Source organism: Callospermophilus lateralis, chromosome 1 (assembly GCF_048772815.1).
Source record: "Callospermophilus lateralis isolate mCalLat2 chromosome 1, mCalLat2.hap1, whole genome shotgun sequence".
NCBI classification, from domain to species: Eukaryota; Metazoa; Chordata; class Mammalia; order Rodentia; family Sciuridae; genus Callospermophilus; species Callospermophilus lateralis.
In genome coordinates, this window is record NC_135305.1 from 179,663,613 (window position 1) to 179,688,038 (window position 24,426).

Here is a 24,426-nt window from a genome sequence, read left to right on the forward strand (position 1 = left end):
TAGGATATCACATTTGCTACACTACAGTGATGTTTAGGTATGTGCGACAGGTATTTGGTTCACTTAAAAACAGAAACTGAAGTCTTACCATTTCTCACTGGGTTTACACTTTTTCTAAGGCCTGGCTGTTGGTGCACCAACTTCCTTATTCCTGATCTTCCCTGCACCAAGAGTTGAAGTAGATTGTGGCCCACTCACTTGGCTACTGATACAGGGTGGCATCAGACAACTGGTGACAGGTCCCTGGGCAAATAGTATGAGATGGGATGAACATCAAAGGACAAGTGTGACATCTGCTACTGTATGGAGAATGGCTGGCAGGCCTGCATTGCCTTAAAGGTGCTATAACTCAATGAAGAATTCCAGCTTTCCTATTCCAATTTGCTTGATATGGGTGTTTGACCTATGTACAGCCCCTGGCAGCTGGCAGCTGGAGCCAGTACTGAGCCAGAAGATCAGGAGCCAGGGGTCTGGCCAAGTGGTAGCTGTGGACTTTCAGGCTATGGTTCTGCTACCAGGTATGATACAGATCCAGGGGATATCACCCAATTTTCTACTGCCAAGGAAATCATCCAGTACTTTGAGAGCTGTCCTGCAGACATAGTGGTATGTGATAGGGCCCTGATGTCGCTGGCCTCTATAATGTGCATGAGTACATGCAGGTCACCTGGCATTTGGTTCCTCCTAGCCACTCTGAACATTACTAAACATGTCTTGAAGCCATTTCTTTGTAGCCAAGATATTGTGAGGCCAAGATGTGAGACTGCTCTACAGCCAGCTAAAAGTCTTCTTCTCCAGCATGCTCTGAGCCAAGCCCAGGGGCACCTATAACTCCAGCATTGAGACCTTTTCTGTCTGTCAGGGTTATGACCTTCCTGAGGGCTTATGCCAAACCTGACCAAAGATCTGATAGACCATTAGAATGATTTTAACCAACTGAATGGTCCCACTCACATCACTGTGCCTTTCATGATCTGTCAGGATGTAGGCACCTGTGATCTGGATCGAAGTTACCCACTGGATGTGGAAGATGGCTCTGCATACAAAGTGCACTCCACCCACACACTACCCATGTCACTCCCATACCAGAAGGCCTGCACTTAGAAAAGGAGTAGCTGGGGCTGGGTTGTGGCTTAGAGATAGAGCCCGCGCCCAGCATGAGTGGGTTTGATCCTCAGCACCACATAAAGTAAAATGAAGACATTGTATCCACCTATAACTAAAAAATAAATTTAAAAAAAAATGTTTAAAAAAGGAGTAGCTGGCCAAGGAGATCTGCCCCCAGGACTGCTCCATCACTAGAATGAACATACTACCCAGTCCCTGGTCAGCCCTTATTGCCACACCCTTCTGGCCCCCAAAATGGAAGACAATGAAATGAACTGTTCAACTTAACACGATAAACTAGCAAGCTGATAAAAAATTAGAAGCTACCACCTGTCAGGAGAGGCAGGACTTCAGTTGATGAACATTTTTTTTCAAATCTCAACAAGGTCTGAAAGAATAAGCCCAGTGTGGAAATCTACAACAAACCCCACAAGGACAACAAGGAAAGAAACAGTGCAGAAGTCTTCTGCAATGGAATGACACTTTCTTGAACTTGTGTGAGGACTTGCCTCTTACCTAAACCTCTCTTGGGGTATGTGGGAAAAAAAATTATATTTACCTTTAATGAGGTAAATTTTTATATTCAACTAATTCTGAAGGTCACATTTTCTAGGCAAAGGATTCTTAGTTGGTAATTTTTTCTTTCAGACCTTAAAAGAGTTCATTATACAATAATAAAAAGGTCAATTTATCAATAGGATATAACAATTGTCAATATATGCATCCATAAAAAAGCACCTAAATATTTAAAGTAAATATAAACAGATCCAATGGGAGAAATAGCAATACAATAAAAGTAAGAAACTTCAATATTCTACCTTCAAAAATGGTTAGTTCATTCAGGCAGAAAGGTCAATAAAGCAACATTGGACTTGAATTGTACTTACCAACAAATGAATATTGCATCCAACAGGAGCAGAAAATTCATTCTTCTCAAGCACATGTGGAGTGTTTTCCAAGATGGATCATATGATAAACCACAAAATAAGTCTTACAAGGCATCCAAATTGAAAAAAGAAGAAGAAAAACTCTCCCTATTTGTATATGACATAGTTCTATATGTAGAAATCTCTAAAGACTACATTTGAAACTGTTAAAACTAATAAATGAATTTGTTTAAGCCTCAGAATACAAAATCAATATGAAAAAATCAGTTGTATTTCTTTAATCAAGAATGAAGGATGGGAATAGAAAAGACATTAGAATGAATCTGATATAATTTTCCTATGTGCCTATATGAACAAAACCTAAGTGAATCCCTCCACTGTGCACATACACAAGAATCGGATGCTAATTAGAGTAAGATATAAACATGCATGCAGAATTTTATCAAAGTGGATTCTACCATCATGTATAACTAAAAAGAATCAGTAAAGAATACCAAAAAATGTTCTACCCAAAAATGAAATGAAAAAAAATAATCCCATTTATGATAGTATCAAAAAGAATAAAATACATAGGAATAAATTTACACAAGGAAATGAAAGATCTGCATACTGAAAACTATAAAATTGATGATGGGAAAAATAAAGAAAACACATACAAAAAGAAAGATATTCCATTCCTTGTTTATGGATTAGAAGAATTAACATTGTAAAAATGTAAAAACGCAAAGCAATCTACATATTTAATAAAATCCCTATGAAAATTCTGAAGTCATTTTCACAAAAATAGATAAAAATTCTAAAATTCATACACAGCCACAAAAGATTCCAAACAGCCAAAGCAATCCTGCGGGGGGGCAGGGGGACCCAAAGTTAGAAATGTCACACTTTCTGATTTCAAATTATACCACAAAATTATAGTAATCAAAACAGTATGATATCTACATAAAAACATACACAAAGACCAATGGAACAGAATAGAAAGCTCGGAAATAAACCAAATGATACATAATAAACTCATTTTTAATATGGGCATCATATAAACGGGGAAAGGAAATTCCCCTCAATACATAGTACTGGTAAAACTGGATATCCACATGCAGAAGAATGAAATTGCACCTTATCTTACACCATATACAAAAATCAACTCAAAATGGATTAAAGACTTAAAAGACAGACCAAAAACTGTAAAATATCTAGAAGAAAACAGGCGGAAATCTCTTTGACATCAATCTTGGCAATGATTTCTTCTATAGGACACCAATAACAATGGCAACAAAAACAAAATAAGTGGGACTACATCAAACTAAAAACTTCTGCACAAAAGGGCTGTGGATGTAGCTCAATAGTAGAGCATTTGCCTTGCATGTGTGAGGCCTTGGGTTCGATCCTCAGCACTACATAAAAATAAATAAATAAAAATGAAAATATTGCGTTCATCTACCAAAAAAAAAACACAAACTTCTGAACAATTAACAAAATGAAAGGGGAGCCTATGTAATGGGAGAAAATATTTGTGAACCATATATCTGATCAGAGGTAATTATCCAAAATAAATGAGGAATTCATACAACTCAATAATAAAACAATTAATTCAATTTAAAATGGCATTTCTCCAACAAAGATATAACAATTGCCTATAAGTATATAAAAAGGTACTCACCACCACTAATCATCAGGGAAATACAAATCAACACCAGAATGAAATATCTTCTGTTGTGATTTGGATGTGAGGTAACCCCCAAAAGCTCATGTGTGAGACAACACAAGAAGGCTTAGAAGTGAAATGATCGGGTTGTGAGAGCCTTAACCCAATCAGTGAATTAACCCCCTAATGGGATTTACTGAGTGGTAATTGAAGGCAGGTAGGGTATTACCAGAGGAGGTTGGTCACGGGGGGTCATGTCTTTGCGGTACATATTTTGTATCTGGCAAACGAAGTCTCCATCTCTGCTTCCTGACTGCAATGTCCTGATCCTCTTTCCTCCACCACATTCTTCTACCATGATATTCTGCCTCACCTCAAGCTCCCAGGAATGGAGCCTGCTGTCTATGGACTGAGATCTCTGAAACTGTGAGCCCCCAAATAAACCGCTCCCTCTCTAAAATTATTCTTGTCAGTCTTTTAGTCAGAGAAAAAAAAAACTGACTAAAACATCTTCCTTTTCCTGTTAGGATGGCTATTATCAAAAAGACAATAGATAACAAATATTGGTGAGAATATGGAGAAAAATCATGCATTGTACACTGATGGTGGGAATGTAGATTGGTGCAACCATAATGGTTGCACCAATCTACATTCCGTAATTAGAGGCTACTAAAGAAATTAAAAATAGAACTAACATTTGAACCAGTGATCCTTCTTCTGAATATATGCCCACAGGAAATAAAATTCCCAACTGATAAAGGTATGTGCACTCTCTTGTTCCTGCAGTTGTATTCATAATAGCCAAGACATGGAAATAGCCAGTGTCTGACAACAAATGAATGGCCGGGCACAGTGACATTCGCCTAATCCCAGGGGCTCCAGAGGCTGAGGCAGGAGGATTACAAGTTCAAAACCAGCCTCAGCAACTTAGTGAGGTGCTAAGCAACTCAGTGAGACTTTGAATCAAAAACTAAAAAGGGCTGGGGATGTGGTTTACTGGTTAAGCACCCCTGGGTTCAATCCCCAGTGCCAAAAACAAAAAAATGAATGAAAATAGACACTGAGATACACACAAGTGTATGCACACATAAATACACAATGAACTATCAGCCTTGAAAACGGAGATTCTGCTAATTAGGACAACATGGATGAACCTAGAAGCCATTAGACAAAGTGAGATAAAGCAAATATGGGGGGAAAAACACTCTTGTGTGGAATTTAAATAAAAAATCAAATAGTAACAGAATGGAATGGTAGTTACAGTGGGAAAGGGAGATGGCATGTGAAGTGGGGAGACAAAGATCAAAAGATACAAAGTTGAAATTATGTAAGATGAATACATTGAGAGATCTACATGAAGTATATGGTTCCTAACATTATATGCTGGTAATTTTCTGAGAGAGTAGGCTTAAGGAACTCTTACCACAGGAAGGAAAGAAGTTATGTGAGATGATATGTTAATTGTTTAATTGTAGTAATCACTTTAGATGTATATGCATATTGAAACACTATAACTGAAATTTATACAATAAAAATAAATAGTACATATATAAAAAACAAAACATGAAATTTGCATTTTATTTATTCTAACCCCCATATGCCCTCAGAAATTATAAACTTAAGTAATTTTCAGTATACCATATTAATATAAAATTTCTAGTTAATAATTCACAAAATTAAAATAGCTTTTGTTACAACTGTTTTATTTATTATATTATATTAATCCTGATTGGTATAAGTGACTTAACTTCCCTACTTAATCTTACTCACTAATAACTTTTAAATTTCAATAAAATGTTGAAAAACAAAAATTAGAAGTTCTGACAATTAGATAAAGTTTACCCTCCCCTCAGTCTAATAAAACAGGCTGAAGGAAATATCTTGCTGTAGAAGTTTTAATTTTCACCTGCCTTCCTATAGGCTATATAGTAAATGTTAAAGTAATATTTTCAGATTCAACACTAAAACGAAAACAAAGGAAATATAAGTACTAGTATCTTGACTAACATTTTAAATACACAAGATCCCAACAGCTTGAATAAAATTCTGTTACACAACTAGATATAATAAAAGGTATCTGAAAAGAATTCAGAATTCCAAGCACCATCTCCATTAAAAAGAAGTGAAGTCTGGTTAGCATTCTGAAGAATTAGATCCTTCCTGTTTCTCATCTCAAACTCAATTTGTGACAAACTGTATTTCACCAGGGTCAAAACCCACAAAGAGCTATCTAAACACACTGGCATCACAATTATCTACAAATCCTATTTTCGATAATCTAATCTAACATGCCAAGACACACTCAGTTTACCCATAGGCACATCTATTTAGATCCTAGTTACTCTATACAATTCTAATAAGCTTGGCAATAACTCCCAACCCACAGCAAATTAACAGTCAAAAGTTGAAATGTGAGAGGAGTGCTTAAGACACAAATATTGTTAAGCCTGAGAGGTTAGCAGCATAGGAGGAATCAGGAAAAAATAAAAACATTGAAAGTAGACAGTAAAAGGTGATCATGTGGGACCACTTAGGAGGGAAGCAAATAGTCTATTCCCAAGACTATTTAAAAGCACCCACTCCTTCATGGGAAAGAATAATAACAGACACTGCTAATCTTGACCCTGAGCTATGAAGTAAAGGTTCCAATCTGCTCAGGTCATTCTCTGTTGCAAGAAATCCTGAAAGAATTCAAATAGTTGTAATTTTTAAAGGTTTTCCTTAGAGTGGTTAATCATTTTTGAAAGTGTTAACACTTAAAGGGCGAGGCGCTGGTCACTTGGGGAGTTGTCCTAAGAGGAAAGCTACTTTCTCTCACTCCATCAGTTAATGAAGCACTGCATATGGACACTCCACATTGGAAGCCGTCCCAAGAAGAGCATTCCAAAGTCAGCTATAACAACAAACAGCAGATGTCCTAAGGAGACACAGATATCTCCTCCCCACCTCAAACCATTTTAGGGGGATAAAAAAAAAAAAAAAAAGACCAAAAAAAATGAGTTACCAAATAGGCAGCACAGTCAATTAGTTAAAATCTATATTTCTCAGTTTCCAATGAGAGCACAAAGACACCTTAAAAAAAAAAAAAAGATAAATCATTCTAATTTTTACAAGGGGAAAAAAAAGGAATCAAATAAGTTTCTCCTTGAATAACTGCCAGGCCCACAGGCAGATCTTCCATAATAAGATGATCAAACCTGAAGAATTTCCCCAAAGGAACAGATACTTCCAAATTTCCATTTTAAAACAAGCATATTATTACTATTTTTGTTTCCAGTTTTAGAATGTGGATATTTGTTAAACATTAAATTCTATAATGGAGGAAGAACAGCTCATGTTCAGGGTGGGGTCATATGACAGATGGATTTTAGTAATTTGGGGGTATCCATCAAGTTAGCAAAAACCAAATCTGAGACATCTGGCTGAAACGCAACCACCATGGCCAAGTCATTGTGTTTCCACCGACATGGCAGGCTATTTATCTGTGTTTAAAAGTTCCTCTTCCCCGCTTCTAGAAAGACTTTGAGAAAGACCAAAAGCTAAAGACAGGATCTAAAAGGGCCTGGCACTTTCTTCTCACATTTTCTTTATCTCCTGAAAAAGATTAATAGGAAAGCCACATTTTCATCCAAACTGGGCAGAAAACAAATAACAATACCAAAGAGAATGAAGCAATCCAGTGAGTGGTTCTCACCTTATCCTTTCCTAGTCTCTACCAGCACATGCAAAAATAAGGTGACTAACTCTTCCCAGTTTGTCTAGGATTTTCCTAGTTTTAATTTAAGTCCTGCATCCTGGGAAACTCCTCATTCACAGATAACTGGGTGACTGGTGATCTTTGGAGGAGCAATGACATTCACATATCCCATGAGCAACACCCAGAGATACGGTTATTATGCATAACCCCTTGGGAAACACAAATTGATCAGAGCTAGGATCAAATCCCATCCCTTCTGCTTCCCACTAATGTGAATGTATTCCCTCTAAACCTCAGTTTTTCCATTCATCCATAAGACAGCAATAACAAAAGAAACTTCCTCAGGGAATTATGAGAATTAAATATGATCATAGGCTCAAACTAAGCTTTCAATTATAATAAGATATCTAACAGAGTTCCTATTATTTCCATTATCATTATTACACTGTAATCATATAATTTGGTTTTAACACTTTTTTTTTCAAATCTTATGACCTTAACTATTATTAAAAACAAACTGTCCCCCGACCACTCACAACTTATATCCATATCAGTTAGAAACCCTGCTATAGTCACAGCTATAAAATTATACCACCACCAAAATCATAATCATCATCATCATCATCATCATCATCCAGGTAAGACCCACATTTTTTAAACATATCTTTTGTTGTATACCTTTATTTCATTGATTTATTTTTATGTGGTGCTGAGGATCGAACCCAGTGCCTCACACATGCAAGACAAGCACTCTATTGCTGAGCCACAATCCCAGCCCCAAGACCCACTTTTTTGCAATCTAGTCAAAATGACCAATTTTGGCACATCTATTCCAATGTAAGCAATTCTAAGTGTTTAGTGCTTGAACAAAAAAGTATATTTCCTCCATCTCGTTTCCTATTGGTAACCATGTTCTCTCTATTGTCCTACCTATTAAGAACCCCAGTACCTAATCTACCAATACTATTGCATCTCATAGGCCAAGTTGAAACTACCATTTTCCCCTACTTGGTTACTATTCAGAAGCAATTTCATGTGGAACTGTAGATTCTCTAGAAAGACAGGGAATAAAAATGAAAAACTGCAAAACATAGGTAAAACGTCAACCTAAGACCTAATACTAGGCAAACAAAAATGCTCACTTGATCAGTGCTAAGTTATATAAACTGTCCTTGTGTCCAACAAGCAAAGTCCTGAAGAACATCATATGCATTTCATGTGTAAGACTGGTAATGCTCTCCCTATCTCTCTGGCACAATGCCATGTCACTCACCTTCCTTCACAGTACCAATCTTCAACCAGTCTGAGCCAATGAAATTCTTCATTATATCTTGACTGCTGTATGCTGCTCCTATGTTAGTTAAGCTCTCCCATCTCTTAAATGATTTCTCCTTTACTTGGGAGGCACTGTCAGTAGCTTCAAGATGAAAATGATATTCAAAGATACCCCTTTCATGGAAGATTCTTTCTTCATATTTGTGAAATGTGAAGGTTAAACAAATTTTATTTTTTCCATTGCTCTTGGCTATATTCATTCTTCGGGGACATTTATTTGTATGTAGGCACCATAGTAAAGCTCCAAAAGAAAGGTTAGTTGGCAGGGCTGCCACTAATGCATATGGCCCCTTTGTGCAAATTACAGAAGAAAGCCCCTTCCCTCAAGACATTTTATTTCCATCTGCCAGAACACTGCTACAATATACTGATTTTGCTAGAATAAAGGTTGGTGTTGCCATTTTCTAGCACACTGTCATAATATATGTACACAAATTTATGATGTTCATGATATAAATGGCACCCTCTAAAGTTTGCAGTATTCAATCTACACAACTATGTATTCTGACTCTACATGACATCCCTTTATATTAGTAGAATCAGAGAACTTCAGATAAACTAACTAGACTCATATGTTACTTAATGAAAGGATATGTCCTCAGAAACACATTGTGAGTCAATTTCATTGTTAGGTAAACATCATGGAGTGAACTCACGCACAAAATAGGTGGTATAGCCTACTACATACCAAGGTAATATGGTATAGTCTTTTGCCTGAAGGCTACAAAATTGTACAACATGTTACTGTACTGAATGTTGTAGGCAACTGCAACACAATAGTAAGTGTTTGTGTATCTAAACATCTGATAACTATCATATCACTAAGCAATAGGAATTGCTCAGTGTCATTATGATCTTATGGGACCACTGTCATATATGTGGTCTGTGATAAATCAAAACATTATTATGATGCCCATGACTATAGTCAAGATTTACACAAAAATTGCCCTGATAATATTCTGCATGTATGTACCCATCTTCTATGTTATTCTTCTAATTAATTTTGCCAAAAGAGGAAGATTGTCTTTGTCAGATCAGATTATTAGCCCAGAGTCATAAAAGTTATTCTTGAAAATCGGAAAGAGAAATTTTAAAATACATGCTACACTAAAGCAATGACATGGTGGGAAAAAGAGGAAAGGGGGAAAATATGGAGTTCTGGAGCAATCAATTTATTCCCAAGACAAAAATATTTATCCTTATCTTAACCAAAAAATTTTACTAATGGTCATAAAAATAATCACCCCATTTCAAAATCCAGTTGCATAGGAATAAAGTTTATCCTACAAGCTGCTTCTTCCCTAAATGGCTTTTGCTTTTAGCTGCCATCAGCTTTACTTTTCCCACCTTTAGATTCTGGCCTTTAAACGAGATCATTGAGAGTTCACAAAGCTCAGGATAATGAGTTTTCCAGAAAGGGGATCCCAGTGTTCCAAGCAAGGGGGGGACCAGACCATGAGAGCCACAGCTTGAAGAAGTAGATGATTCAAAAATATATCTGTAAACAAGCAGATTTTTTATCGCCTTCTCTACTTGCAGAGCACTAACTCAGACATATTGCTTTTCCTCAGCCTCTTATATCATCATTACAAATAAGAGTAAGTCCAATATGACCAAGAAAAACAGCTTTATAAAAAAGACAGAAACAAGCCCAACTGAGATTCTAATGAGGGAAGACTTCCCCTCTCTTTGCTTCAACTCCATTCCCTCCTATTACTCTCATAACACAGGTTTCCTTAGTCCCATTTTACAGAGGAGGAAACTGAGTCCCCAAGAGGTGAAATGACTTGCCCAAGGTCATATCCCTATTAATGGTAAGCCATGCCTGGCTTCAAAGCTTTTGCCACACTGCTCTAGGCAGAGCTTTAGGTCAAAGTTTCTCAAACTTTCACAAGTCCACAGGACTGCTGCAGAACTTTTTATAATGCAGACTGAGATTCCAGTGACCTGGGGCCTAAGCTGCTGCAGTTCTGGCTCTGGGGAGATTCCAATGATCTGCTGGGTTCCAGACCACACTTTAGATCAGTGTTTCTCAAGAGGGAATGATTTTGTCATCCAGGGAACATCTGGCAATAACTGGAGACATTTTTAATTGGTAAACTTGGGGCATGGAGTTAACAGTACTAGCATCTCTGGACAGAGGTCAAGGATTTTTTTTTTTTTTTTGCTAAACATCCTCTAATGCACAGAACAACCCTCAACACCAATACAGAACCATCAAGCTCAGAATGGCAACAGTGCTACAATTAAGAAATCCTGTTCTAGAGGATCCAAGTTCATTTAAACTTTTTCCAAAGCTGCTGAAGTTTTGTAAAACTGCACTGGGGTCAAAGGTAACTCCCATGTTCAAAAATTCTCCTTGAACTCTGATAGAAATGCTGATATCATGCAACCAATGCCTAGCGTATAATGCAGTTAATTTCCTCACAAATAGTCTCCCATTGTACTGAAAAAAATCAAATCAGCTGGTTACAAACTGGGGTTTCAGAAACTTCCCACAATTTCTGCAAGGTCTTTGTTTCTTAGCACTGGAGGTCACAACGAAAAGAAAAAAGATAAGATTATTTTTAGATACAAATTTTCTAATTTCCTGTTTAGGCAGCTCAGACTCTACTGTGTTGACCAGGATCACATGAAACCATCTTTTATTATTCAGCTTTAGCTATTGCTACCCACCATCAATATCATGCTGGGATATTGCCATGCTCCCAGCATCCACTCAATCCCCAGACTCAATAAAGAAACCCGTCATTCATCTGGATCTTTACTATTCATAGAACCAAAATGTTAGTTCATGTTTAATATTTTTTATTAACCCCACATTTTATTGTGGGATTCACAGAATCTTTAAATGACCTATTGTATGATAAAGTATATGCTTTAGGAAAACTATAAGTCTTAATATAATTTGAGTAACTCAAGGTTTGGTTAAAATCATATAGCTTCTTATTTGGGGAGGTCAAAGAATAGATATCACATCTGCTAGTGTATCAACCTTCCAGGCCATATGCCCCTGATCCCATATTGCCTACTTATTTGTCAACGAACTTCCTGATTCTACAGACTCAGCCCCAAAATCCCACCTTAACACAATCCCCATAACAGGGTCTCTGTCATTTCACTGCCCCTCTGCAGACATAGTTTAGATTTAAAAGCTCTTCATAAAATAACTGAATAAATGAACGTGTCCTTGAAAACTCAGCTTTTGGGGTTCTCTTTTCTCTCTAAAAGTTTCCTTCTTGGTTCTTCCTCACTGTGTGCCTTCTTCCTTCTTTGTCCAAAGTACAACTTATCACAGACACTTCTGCTCCCTGCATTCTTTACATTCTTAGCTATGGTTCCTACTTCAAGGCATTCTCTTGAATTCCTTTTCCTGTCTGTACCCACTGTCATCATCTTAATTCAACCTCATGAATAGTCTCCTAGACTTTCAAAACTAACTCCTAATTGATAATTACAGAATTATAAAGACCAACATGGGGGCCAGTTATGGAGAGAGTATGAGTTATAACTGTTCCCTGAGAAGCTCTGGACCTGGAATGGTGTTATCAGCCCCACCCCCAGCTGTCCCTTCTTGGTATGCACAAAGAAGGTAGTGTCACCTGATGGTTAGGAACACAGGCCTTTGACCACCTTGATTGTGACTCCCTTTGAGGTACTAGTCAGAGTAGTCCACTTCCCTCTCAGTTTCTTCATGTGTTACCAGGGAAGATTAATTGGTTCAACAGCTGCTGTGAGGATTAAATAAATGAATTACCACATATCAAGAGTTTAAAACAGTGCCTGGCACACCATAAAAGATCAATAAATATTAGCCATGTTGACAACAATAACAACCCACTTAAGCCAATATCCCAAAGAAAAATTCAAACTGGTATGATCACCAGTCATTAATGAAAAGATAAAACACCACCATGAACTCCATGTATCAATGTTCTAAGAAGGACATGACATTGTCTCTATCACATTCAGAAAAAGACAGGACCTGAGTACCATTATGAGAAGATATCAGAAGGTCTAAAGTATGAGAAATTCAGCAAAATAATTCACTGATAATCTTCAAGGTTCCAAGAATGATAAGAAATAACTAAGGAACCCATGGAGAAAATATGGAGACCATGGGGAAATGACAATCAAATGTAACACAGGATCCTAGAATGATAATCAAAGGACACTGATAGAAAAATCAGTAAAGTTTAAATGGGGCCCTTAATTTGGTTATGGTATTCTACCAAAGCAAGCAAAACTGGTATCTTCTTGGTTCTAATAATTATACTTATTAGGTCGTGCACAATATTAAGATGGAAACAACAGGAGAGAGACATATGGAAGCTCTGCATTATTTTTGCGTATTTTCTATAAGTATAAAAATAGTTAAAAATAAAAAATTGATCCTTCACAAAAGGTAACCTGTCCCAGAGATTATCCCTTCCTACAGGGAGTTGTTGTAAAAGTTGTTAATTAATGCACCCAGGGCCCCCTTCCTACCCGGATCACTCTACCTTGGCCCCTCCAGCCCATCTGCTTCTCCCCTTTTGGCCATCCACCAGAGTATCTCTTGTGCCTAGTCACTTACACAGGAATGAGAGAGATAAGGGTAAAGAGAGCAGGAGAACAAAGGCAGCTTAAGACATATAAAAAGGCAAAACGGGCTGGGGCTGGGGCTGGGGCTCAGCAGTAGCACACTTGCCTTGCATGTGTGAGGCACTGGGTTTGATTCTCAGCACCACATATAAGTAAATGAAATAAATGTCTATCAAGAACTAAAAAAAATAAATTTTTTAAAAAAGGCAAAACACCCTCACTTCTTAGGATACCAGCTATGGCCCCCTTCTTCCTCCCAAAAGAAGTCTATATTACCCCTTTTTAAATAAACCTTGCTTTCTATGCTTGCCTAGGTGCGCTTCTCCAATGTTATATTTCAACATGTGAGGCAGCAGGACTCACCAGTAACCAGCAGTATCCCTACTAAAGATATGACACTGAAGACTGAAAACAATCTCTGCTGTGGGCTGAGGTTGTAGCTCAGTGGTAGAGTATTTGTCTTGTACATGTGAGGCACTGGGTTCGATCCTCAGCACCACATAAAAATAAAATAAATAAAGGCATTGTGTCCATCTACAACTAAAAAAAAAAAAAAAAATCTCTGCTCAAAAGCTGTGCAGTCTAGGTAGGAGGCAGATACATATCAATAGTAATAAAAACAATGTGCAAGGTGCTGGCTATATTAAAGAAGAGTAAGATGTGATTTCTGCTCTCATGGAATATATAGTTTTGAAAGGATTATATATATAAATTGGAAAACTAAAACATTGAGCATTTACAACATGCCAGGCTCTATATGTATATAACACGCAATACACATAGGTTTAATTTATCAAGCCCTGTGAATCAGATATCTATCACACAATATAATCATAACATACTGAAGAAGGTTCACTTTTATGAAATGTAACTGGGATGGTAGAGAGGTCACCCTTGATTTCTCTCAGCTCAGAACAAACACTGCACTCCAACAAGTGACCTATAAAATACCAACAGGCCAAGTTTGATCCTGAAGACAGAAATCTGTAGTTTGAAAAGGGAGCGTAGACTTGTTTTATGAGATCAACTGACAGTGAAGCCAAATCTTGCTTATCCCCTCCTCATCTTTCTTCAAGGAAACATAAATGACATTTGTTGAGCCAAGCCCTGTGCAAAGTGCTTTACATAGGTCATCTCATTTGAGACCAAAGAGTAAACTTGCACAGGTGGATGCAAAGGTTGTTCTGGAGGCAAAGAAAACTGCTGATTGAAATTCTCCTAGGCCAGAAGTCTCCTGTAAATTTCCTTTGCATTCTTAGGTCTCTTGCAAAAGTACAGCACAGCTATTATGAATAAAACAAAGATAATTAACCCCATAAATCAATGCAGATTAAAAACACAAAGGAGGGGCTGTGGATCAGCAGTAGTGCACTTGCCTGGCATGTGTGAGGCACTGGGATCAGTTTTCAGCACTGCATATAAATAAATAAAAATAAATATCTATCAACAATTTTTTAAAAAATTTAAAATTTAAAAGGATCCAGCATCTTGGGAGGCTGAGGCAGGAGGATCATGAGTTCAAAGACAGCCTTAGCAAAAGCGAGGCGTTAAGCAACTCAATGAAACCCTATCTCTAAATAAAATTCAAAATAGGGCTGGGGATGTGGCTCAGTGGTTGAGTTACTCTGAGTTCAATCCCTGGTACCACCACCCCCCAAAAAAAATGCACAAAGGAAAGAAAATGAATGAAGTTAAAATAAGGAGGAGAAATCAACATGTTAGGAGAAAGTAAGATTTTAAATGAAGTCATAATAGGAACCAGATGAGAAACTTAAATTTAAAAAAAAACATTTCAAAGAAAACAAACCAAAAAGAGAAGGAACCAGTAGGGAAAAAAATGATTAGAATTATTTTATATTTCTATGGAATAATAAAGAGTATACTGGGCTAGGGTTGTGGCTCAGAGGTAGGGCGCTCAACTAGTGTGCTCACCTAGTGTGCTCACCTAGTATGTGTGGGGCACTGGGTTCGATCCTCAGCATCACATAAAAATAAAGATATGGTGTCCACCTATAACTAAAAAATAAATATGTATATATATTTTAAAAAGAGTATACTGGTTCTCACTTCGAAATTAATTTCCCTGTGAGGTCTCAGGCAAGTTACTTCACTTCCCTGATTACGTAATATGACAATGTCAACACCAACACCTCAAAGAGCTGTTCTGAGTAACAAAGCCCAGCACTGAGCTCCACCCCAGGAAGCCTTCTATTTAATGATGGTGGTGATGATGATTTATGATGTTAACAGCAGGACCTCCAGGACCTCCCAAGATGTGATTCCATGAAACTTCCTCCATCAGTATGATAAGCCCAGCAATTCTCAGACGTACAGTGCCACACATATTCCCAGCGAGGCAGCTGTGGTTTCAGAAAATGCAGTTGTTGTGGCCATTCTCCTTCGATCTTCTACACAAGCATATTTGTGTCTACAGGGCAGCAAAATAAAGAGCCAACATACAAAGATAATCACAGCCAAGAAAAAAGGGGAAAGATAGTGAGTTTTTTAAAAAAATATTTCATGTCCTCTGGAGAGGCTGTGTCATTACATGCCCAACATCACCACGCTCAACACAAGCATCCTCAATTCTCCACTACCCTCCAATTATCCCTTTACTTCTAAGGGTTGTTTAGGAGGCGTCCAAATACTACACATTTAAAACTTAACAGGCACAAACCTCAATGTGTCTCAAGTTTCCAGTGTGCAATTGGCAAGGACTTGGTCATTGTATTGTATTCTGTCTTTTAAAGCAACTAAAACTTGAGTCCTTAAAAAAAAATCAACTAAACCTTGACAGGCATCAGAAAAGTATTGCAACAGACACCACTGGCAGTAAAACTGGAAGGGACCATGAAGGCAGAGTGGAATATCTACAATAAGAGTCATTCTGCTATCTAAGGCACACTCAGACCTTGCAATTTCCTTACTGTGTTGATTCTACCAGAATGGCACAGGCCTATACCACGTTCTAAAAGAACGTCACCTAGCAATACATTCCTATTTGGATGTGAATGGGAAAAGCAACATTTTATGGAAGATCATTTGTCTAAACAAGGATTAATTTCTAGTACACTAGGTGATGAGGGTGCTCTTGACACCAGGAATTAAATTAAATTAAGCAATTAAATCGGGATGGGGAGGATTGCAACTTTTTAGAGAATTTTTTTTTCTTTTTAACCTGGGGTGCTTTAACCACTGAATCACATCCCCAACTCTTTTTAAATTTTTTTTCCTGGATACAGGGTCCCCTAAATTGCCCAGGCTGGCCTCAAACTTGCGATCCTCTGGTTTAAGTCTCCACAGTCTTTGGGATTACAGGCATGTGCCACTGCATCTGGCTTACAATTGATTAATTTTTATTTTTATTTTTGTGGTAGTAGGTATTTAACCTAGGGCTTCGCACATGCTAGGCAAGTACTCTACCTCTGAGATACACCCCAGCTCTGCAACCAATTTTTTTTATCTTTGATACCAGGGATTGAACCCAGGGGTGCTTAACCACTGAGCTACATCCCCAAGACTTTTTATCTTTTATTTTGAGACAGGGTCTAGTGAGAGGTCTAAGTTGCTTAGGGCCTGGCTAAATTGCTGAGGCTTGCCTGGATTTTCTATCCTCATGCCTCAATCTCCCAAGTAACTGGGATTACAGGTATGTACCACCAGACCCAGCTTTTAGATATATTAAGGCTGAGGAGGAGATATTAAAAACAAGAAAAGAAAAGCAATACTTAATAGACTTAAAAGAAGCTAATCTTAGAGTGGCAGCTAATCTCCCTAAACAGACTTCGGAGAAGGAGATGTGTCAAGTGTTGATAAAGTATTTCCTTGGTAAATGACCACTGGCCCTGGTGTGCAGCACTCAAAGAACAGAGAACCCCCACCATGAATCTGAGATTCTCTGCAAGGAAAGAACTCTGTTCCATTAATAACTTTTAAAATCATGCACTAACTAATTCATGGTGGCAGTCCAAATCCTCCCATCAAACTTCATTATGCGATCAGGCCGAGTTCAAAGATATATGCAGGGAAAAGAGAAAAACTCAAGTCTATAGAAAATTGGTGGGGAGGGGTGGGGAACAAAATCCTGCAAGTTTTAAAGTGAGGAAAGGAAGCTGAAACTGGAGGACATGGTCAAATGGGTCAAAAAAAATAAATAAAGATTTTGATTGCATAAAAAGCCACACATGAGTTCAGATTTTAATGTGATACACATTAATACTTGCTATTTTAATATTTGCCTTTACTAGAGATGTAGTAGGATTCTGCCTGAGGCAAGATTTTTTAATAGCAATAATAAAAATACTTAATGGTACTTAGAGCAAAGCACGTGTGGTCATGTTTTAAAGAAGGAAAGGAAAAGGTAATTCTGAACATCTGTACTACATTTCCACATGATAAAACCACTGTACTCCAAAATTATCTTGAAGTTTGATGGTCTGGGGGGGAGGGTGGCAGTTCACATAGAGAAATGTTTATTCAAAAAACAAAGTGAAACTCAAAAGCCATTTTGAGGAGAATGGGGACAGCAACCTTTATTGTAAAATAAAATTGCCAATTAATAGCATGTCTGGTAGTCAGAAAGTAAGGTTTATGTATCCTCTCAGGTCCATAATTATTGCCTCCATAAATACTCCTGAGAATCAATATCTTTTATTTTCATAAAGTCCCAACCTTCCCACACAGTAGCTCCAAACAAAAATATCACCCTATCACCTCCCTTAGATTTCTTTTCCTGAATTTACCTACATTTTCTGAGAGGCTAGGAGTAAAGCAGGGGACAGTTCCCGCCCCCTCTCTGTGTGTCTGTGTAAGTCTCTGTATAGTCTCTGTAGGCTACATCAAGGAAGCAAAATTCAAAGCATTTAGAACCCCTGCAACCTCTGTGCCAAACTAGAAACAAAAAGTAATCCCCTTCACATTCAAGCCGGGGTGTTTAGGAAAGTAGATTTTGCTTTACCAAATTTCAGAAGAGTAATGAAATAGGTGCCTATTGGGAGTTATAAATACAATTTTAATGTCACACTACTGACATAGAAATCTGAAATATGTAATGAAAACTAGATAAAAAGTAAGGCTGGCTTGGGGAGGCAAAGCATTTCTTTCTGGAAGTGTGCTAATTATAAAGTAAAGAAAATTGAAAAGAAGACCAACTTTGAACAGATGAAGTGGGAAAGGTCCAACTCTACATGCCTCCCACTTTCTTGTCCTTATTCTCTGCTCACAAAAACTGGTCTATTCCCTAAGAATTCATGGAGGGCCAAGTATTTGCACTTTCCTAAGCCTACAATGAACCAGGGAGACTCACCCTGCTGCTATCTTCTACACAGCACTGTTTAACCTTTCCATGGCTAGGTGACCTCACAGATTTACAGTCAAAATTCCCTGATAAGATGTGGCAAGAAAAAAAAAAAAAAAACCCTTTGCATTTTTCCTTGTTTGCATGTAAAAAGAAAATAACCCTGTGTGAGAAGTCAGAAGACCAAAATCCTAGTCTACTCTCTATCAGTCTGAATCACTGACAGTCTCAAGGAGTGTTTAGCAACAAGGAACCTAGCACCAACAGGCCCACATTTGAATCCCAGATCATTTACTACTTGCTCTGAGAACCTGAACCAAGCACATCACCCTCAGGACCTCAGCCTCCTCATCTGAGAAGCAGGAAAACCATCATCCATTTCAGCACATCATTAGGAGCATAAAAAAGGCACTCCTTGGGAAGTGATTAGCACAACCGGATCTCACAGTATTCTCAGTAAATATTACATGTCATCAAAACTTCTCTGAGCCCCGGTGTCCCAGGGTAGGTGGGAGCATCAGAAGAAATCATTATAATGGAGCATGTTCTATAAACTACTAAGCCTCCTCCACATGTAAGGTATTAATTAATGTTCCCACATACGAAAGGATGAGCCTTGATATGGCCAACCCTGTCTCAACTTCCCATTACCATGGCTTATGAAATACACTAACATAACCACAGTACAAGGGCTTGTAGTCCTTTCTCACTACTGAGGTTTTATTTGTGGTGTATTGTTTTACCAGACAATGATGACAACTTATGTCAACTAATGAAAAAATAATTTTCAGGAAGCCATCATTCCACTCTTAGGGCAAAAAGGACAGTAATCTATCTCTCCCAGTATGACTTCCTGACATTCTCTGGATCCCCCTGGAGCCTTTATCCACCTCCCCAACCACTTCCTTTTCCCAGCAGGTTCTGAAATGTCTTGTGTCTAATGGCCCCCTGGGGCTCCAACCATCTCTGTTACTGTAAAAAGCAGCCAATTACACTCATTAAAATCAATATGGGGTAAAACCTGAACCATTTCAAATTAGCATGTAGCATTCAAATTTTAAAGAATGCATTAGAATTAAAAGATAAAGCAGAATATGCTAAAAAGAAATTAATATATTTCCTGTCATCTAAATTGGAAGAGTAGAAGTTATGAAATTGTACTTTTAGATGCATTGTCAATTAGGGAGTGGAAATAGCATTTTTCTACAAAGATGCTTTGTTGGCATCTATCCTGAATGAAGTGCTAGGAGAAAATGGAACTTATAGAAAACAAGAAGAATGAGAATTACATTGACATCAGTCAATGAAAATTCTATGTAATCTCATAAGAGAGAGAATATTAATTGGTCATGTTCTCTGGTCATGAGACTCATTTGAGAATGAATGACTTTAAAGGCTCCAGGGAGTAAAAGCCAATCCCCTGCGCCTGATACTCAGAGCCCCCAGTGAAGTGATCCCACACCATCTATTCAGCTTTATTTCCTCCCTCTCCTGAAAGGTAGAGTTTCATGAGTCCCAAATTTGATGCACTCCAAACCCACCACAGTTCCCACATCTATGGCTCCACTCAGCCATCCCTTCTCCAGTCAGACCTCTTCACAAGCCGAGTGTTGAAATTCTTCCTGCCTTCAAGGACCAGTTCTGCCATGGTTTAAGCTGGTCATCCATTTTCCTGTTTTTAGCTGTTCAGCATTTAAGTACCCTTTGAGATCCTCTTGGTGAAACCAATCCAAGGATTAATAACAAGCAGTGGTGACAAGTACAAATTCTACAGCCAGAATGCCTGGGGTCTGATCTTGGCCCTAGCACTTGTGAATGAGGAAAATACCACTTTGTGCCTCAGTTTCCTTATCTGTATAAAGATGGTAATGACAGCATTACTTAGTACAGCATCGGGCTACACCTGGAATAAGCATCATTGAGTACGAGTTGTTTTATTGCCCACCTGAATCTATGAACAAGATCACAAAACTGCCACCATGCTTCCACAGCATGCTACATATGGACGTTCCAGATAGGCCCAACAACATCCAACACATTTTGCAAAAACTGAAAGGAGATTTCCAGGTACTCCAAAACTCCCGCTTCACTCCAAACATACAGCAATGATAAGGAAAACATAAAAGAACATGGAACTTAAGAAGTCAGTATGTACCTTCCCAATACTCACAAACCACAGAACAATTCTCTAGTTATTTTTCAATCATTAAAATATATTATTGAACACAAGCCATATCTGAGGCCTGGGAATATTGATGAAATGAACTGATCAGGTTAAAAAAAAGCTTTCTATATTAAAATAGGAAATAATCATTCAGTTTTATAATATACATGTGAAATAGCATTTATAAAAGATCTTCTATATAAAAATGGTATGTTTGTTTGGGAATATTTTCTATCATAAGCTTTGTTGGTAGAAATAGAATGTATTGAATCTATTAGATTTAGAAATGCCTGCATCAGCAAAATCATGGCTCAGCAGAACCATAGACAAATGTGTGTTAAAGAGAAAGAGACTATATGGTTTGGAGAAAGGGGCACCAAAGTGGCATCTATAAATTTGGGACAGGGATTACATAGGGGAGGTTTGAGCCATCAATAAAATACCTAAAAACTCAAGAACTTCTAGATCACAGCCTTTGCCCTGGTGAATCTCCCACTGGCCTCAGAAATCAGACCAAGAATTCATGTTACCTGCTTCTCCTTTCTGCCCACCCACAGCGCAGAGGGAAGCTCAGGTCCCATCTCCTGCAGGTTTTGCCTGTCTTGGATTATTAGCAAATGTGGCCCCCATGACTTGAGTCTTCATCTGCCCCTGAAACTAAAGAAAGGCAAACTTCCAGAAGGTATTAGAATAGGAGATCAATGGGCTTGGCAGTTAAAGAGTGAGACATGTCCAAAGTCCACTGACTTTCTTCCGTGGTCCAGTCAAGAAAAATAGTATGCAGGGTAAGCATAAGAGGATCCTGATATAAAAACCCATTTTTTCTTTAATCAAATCAGCAATATTTAGGGTACTTTATAGGGAACAGTATGTTCTTTGCAGGAAAACCTAAAGAACAAGGTAAACCATTACCACATTAAACACTGTCTTATCAAATCAACCTGTATCAAAATGCATCACAATACACTAGTGAGTAATGCTGGGGCTCAGCCAAGCCTGGGGCTTACATCAGCCATAGTTCCTGGGCAATGATTTCCATCTTCAAAATAAGTTAAGATCACAACCTTTTCACCATTGTTTCCTACCAGACAAAGGAGTGGGTGTCACCCTCAACCTTTTCCAGACCATTGAAAGACAACAAGATAGTAAAGCAACCCACCCACCCCATGTGCAATTCCTGCCAACTCCAAACATCCTGAAACAATAGGCTGAACAAGACCAGAAGACAGGGTTTATGTGAGGTCCAACACCTCTGCCTGAGAATGAATCATAAAACCACTAGCACTCCATTCCCCAGCATTACACCATCTAGCCTCAACCTGGTCCAACCATGCATAATGAAAAAGAAATCAGGAACATGCTGAACTTTTTTAAAACCTCAAGTACATTTTAAACTCTGTTTTAGATTCATTTAAATTAACCTAGGTCAGGCAACCTCTTTATTCAAGCAGAGTTATTCTTACTGGTTTAATAGCAAAAGTGGTCAGACACATTTTTCTATTAAAAATTTTTAAAATAACCTGATAGAAGTACATTGTAAAACTCAGTGGAGACTATGGAAACAGCTTACAATAAACTTGGCCTTACAAAATAACTAATGAAGGAAATTTCTCAGTTACTTGGCACAGGGAAACAACTATTTGTATATTATTAAGTATTTCGTTGGTCACAACTAATAGCACAATTTTCATTTTCTAAAATAGCATTTTTCAAAAATGTCTTAAAAGGACACCAATGCAGCAAGAGAACAGTGAGCCAAATACTCTTGAGAAGCTCTGCCTTCCCCAGTCTGCTGCCTGGAAATGAGCACTACATACTGGCATATTGAAGAATATTGGAGGTTATGGTAAACTCCGTGGAACCCGGGAAGTCCCCAAGTTCATTTGGCCCTCAAGCCCCTTTTCTCTCATAACACATCAACTTACCACAAAATGGCTATTCTGCCCAGCACACTTAGGGCAAGATTCTTTGAGATAAGGAATATAAATAAGCAGTTTAAGAGCTGAGACTCTAGAGTCAGCCTGATTCAAATAACAGCTATACATTTGTTAGCTGTGTGACACTGAGCAAACTTCTTGATGTCACTTGTCCCAGGTAAAATGGCCAAATAATGGCAGCTACCTCCTAGGACATGGGCCTTTTCTCCTGACTGGAACAGTCTTCTGAGATCCTCACATAGCTGACTCCTTTTTGTCATTAGGTCTCAGTTTATATTGTCACCCCCTCCAAGTCACTCCCAGCTCACTAGTGCTTTATCTTCTTCAGGACATTTTCCTAACTATGAAATTGTCATCTATTTCTTCCCAATAGAATGCAAGCACCCATGAAGCCAAATTATGGTTTTCTTTGCTATATCCCCAAAAAGATCTTCAATAAGAATTCACCCAATTAATGAATAAATGAATTAGTGAATAAACAAATGAGGTAGTTTTGTGAGTTCAGCATGAATCAGTATAGAGCACTTCATAGTGCCTGACACACAAACAACTATACAGATCCTTTTGAAAACTTTTGATAAACTATGAGTGGTTAATGCACTCATAATCTCAATTCTTCCAATTTCTAACTTTCAGATGATGCAGTGCATCTTCTTAATACATTGAGGACATTTCATTTATTCAGAGGCATGTCAATAAATAAGCATTCAGGAATGAAATAGGGATGAGCCATGAGAGTAGTATTTACCAATTTCCATGGTGATAATATTCCAACTAGGACTAATTTCAGGATATCAATGATTTAATGGACAACTCATACACAACTCCTGAAATTTTAATAAATGACTCTCAGAAGCTACTACAATCCTTCTCTTGGAAAGGATTCCTTCATGTCTCCAAGTCTTGTTCATTGAGTTCAAATTGAAAATGACTTTTATATAGAGATACATATTCCACATTCTTTCTTCTTGATGACCCAAGACAAGGCCTATCCATGGACGTTAGTTTGATGCTCAAGGAGATGAGTTGGATGTTCTGGGCTTCATTTTCTGTACCACCCTTTGTATGCATTCAAATTGATGGTCAATGCTCTAAACATGATCTGTATCCACACTAGACCATTGTGAGACGACCAACCAGTTTCAGAAAACACAAGTAGAATTGTTTTTAGCACACAACAGGATGAATGCAGCATCTATTAAGTATTACCAAATAACAGAATCTAATAATAGAAGAAGAGTGAGTCCACCCTGACCACTAGATGACATAGAGTAATGAATAATGCTGCAGATGAAGGTTTCTCTGGCATCATAGGCTTGCTGTACATACAACATTGTCCCTTGGTACTCAAAATAAAAGCTGTTTGTTCAACTGTAGTTATTCTCTATCAACCATAACTTTGAGAAAACACAAGCAAAATTTTAAAATCCAAAGTCAATCTACATGCAAGTAATAAATACCAGGATTATTATTTCTCTTCTGTAAACTACATGGGAAGTTTATGGAGTGAGACAGGGAGAGGACTAATATCTGATCTACTGTATTAGCTATCTATTACTATAACAAATCACTCCAGAATTCATCAGCATAAAACAACACACAATTATTATCTCACAGATTCCATTAGTCAGTAATCCAGGCATAGCTTACCTGGTTTCTCTGCTTCATGGTCTCTCACAAGCTGTAAAGTGTCAGCCCAGAGGCTGTCATTCCATCTGAGGGCTTGACTGTGCAAGGTTCCACCTTAAAGCACACTAAGTGACTGTAGGCAGTT

At 37.9% G+C, this 24,426-nt stretch overlaps 2 protein-coding genes across 2 annotated transcripts in view; one reads left to right on the top strand and one right to left on the bottom strand.

The window, feature by feature from the left end:
- Erc2 (ELKS/RAB6-interacting/CAST family member 2) overlaps window positions 1–24,426 on the bottom strand; it is an 813,481-nt gene that overhangs the window by 659,164 nt on the left and 129,891 nt on the right. The window lies entirely within an intron of this gene.
- On the top strand, window positions 262–1,395 carry LOC143412084 (tRNA (cytidine(32)/guanosine(34)-2'-O)-methyltransferase). The gene is given in 9 exon segments (XM_076872912.1): window positions 262–378; window positions 380–530; window positions 533–613; window positions 616–668; window positions 670–722; window positions 724–881; window positions 884–1,125; window positions 1,262–1,322; window positions 1,325–1,395. Coding segments are annotated over 9 exon segments (987 nt in total).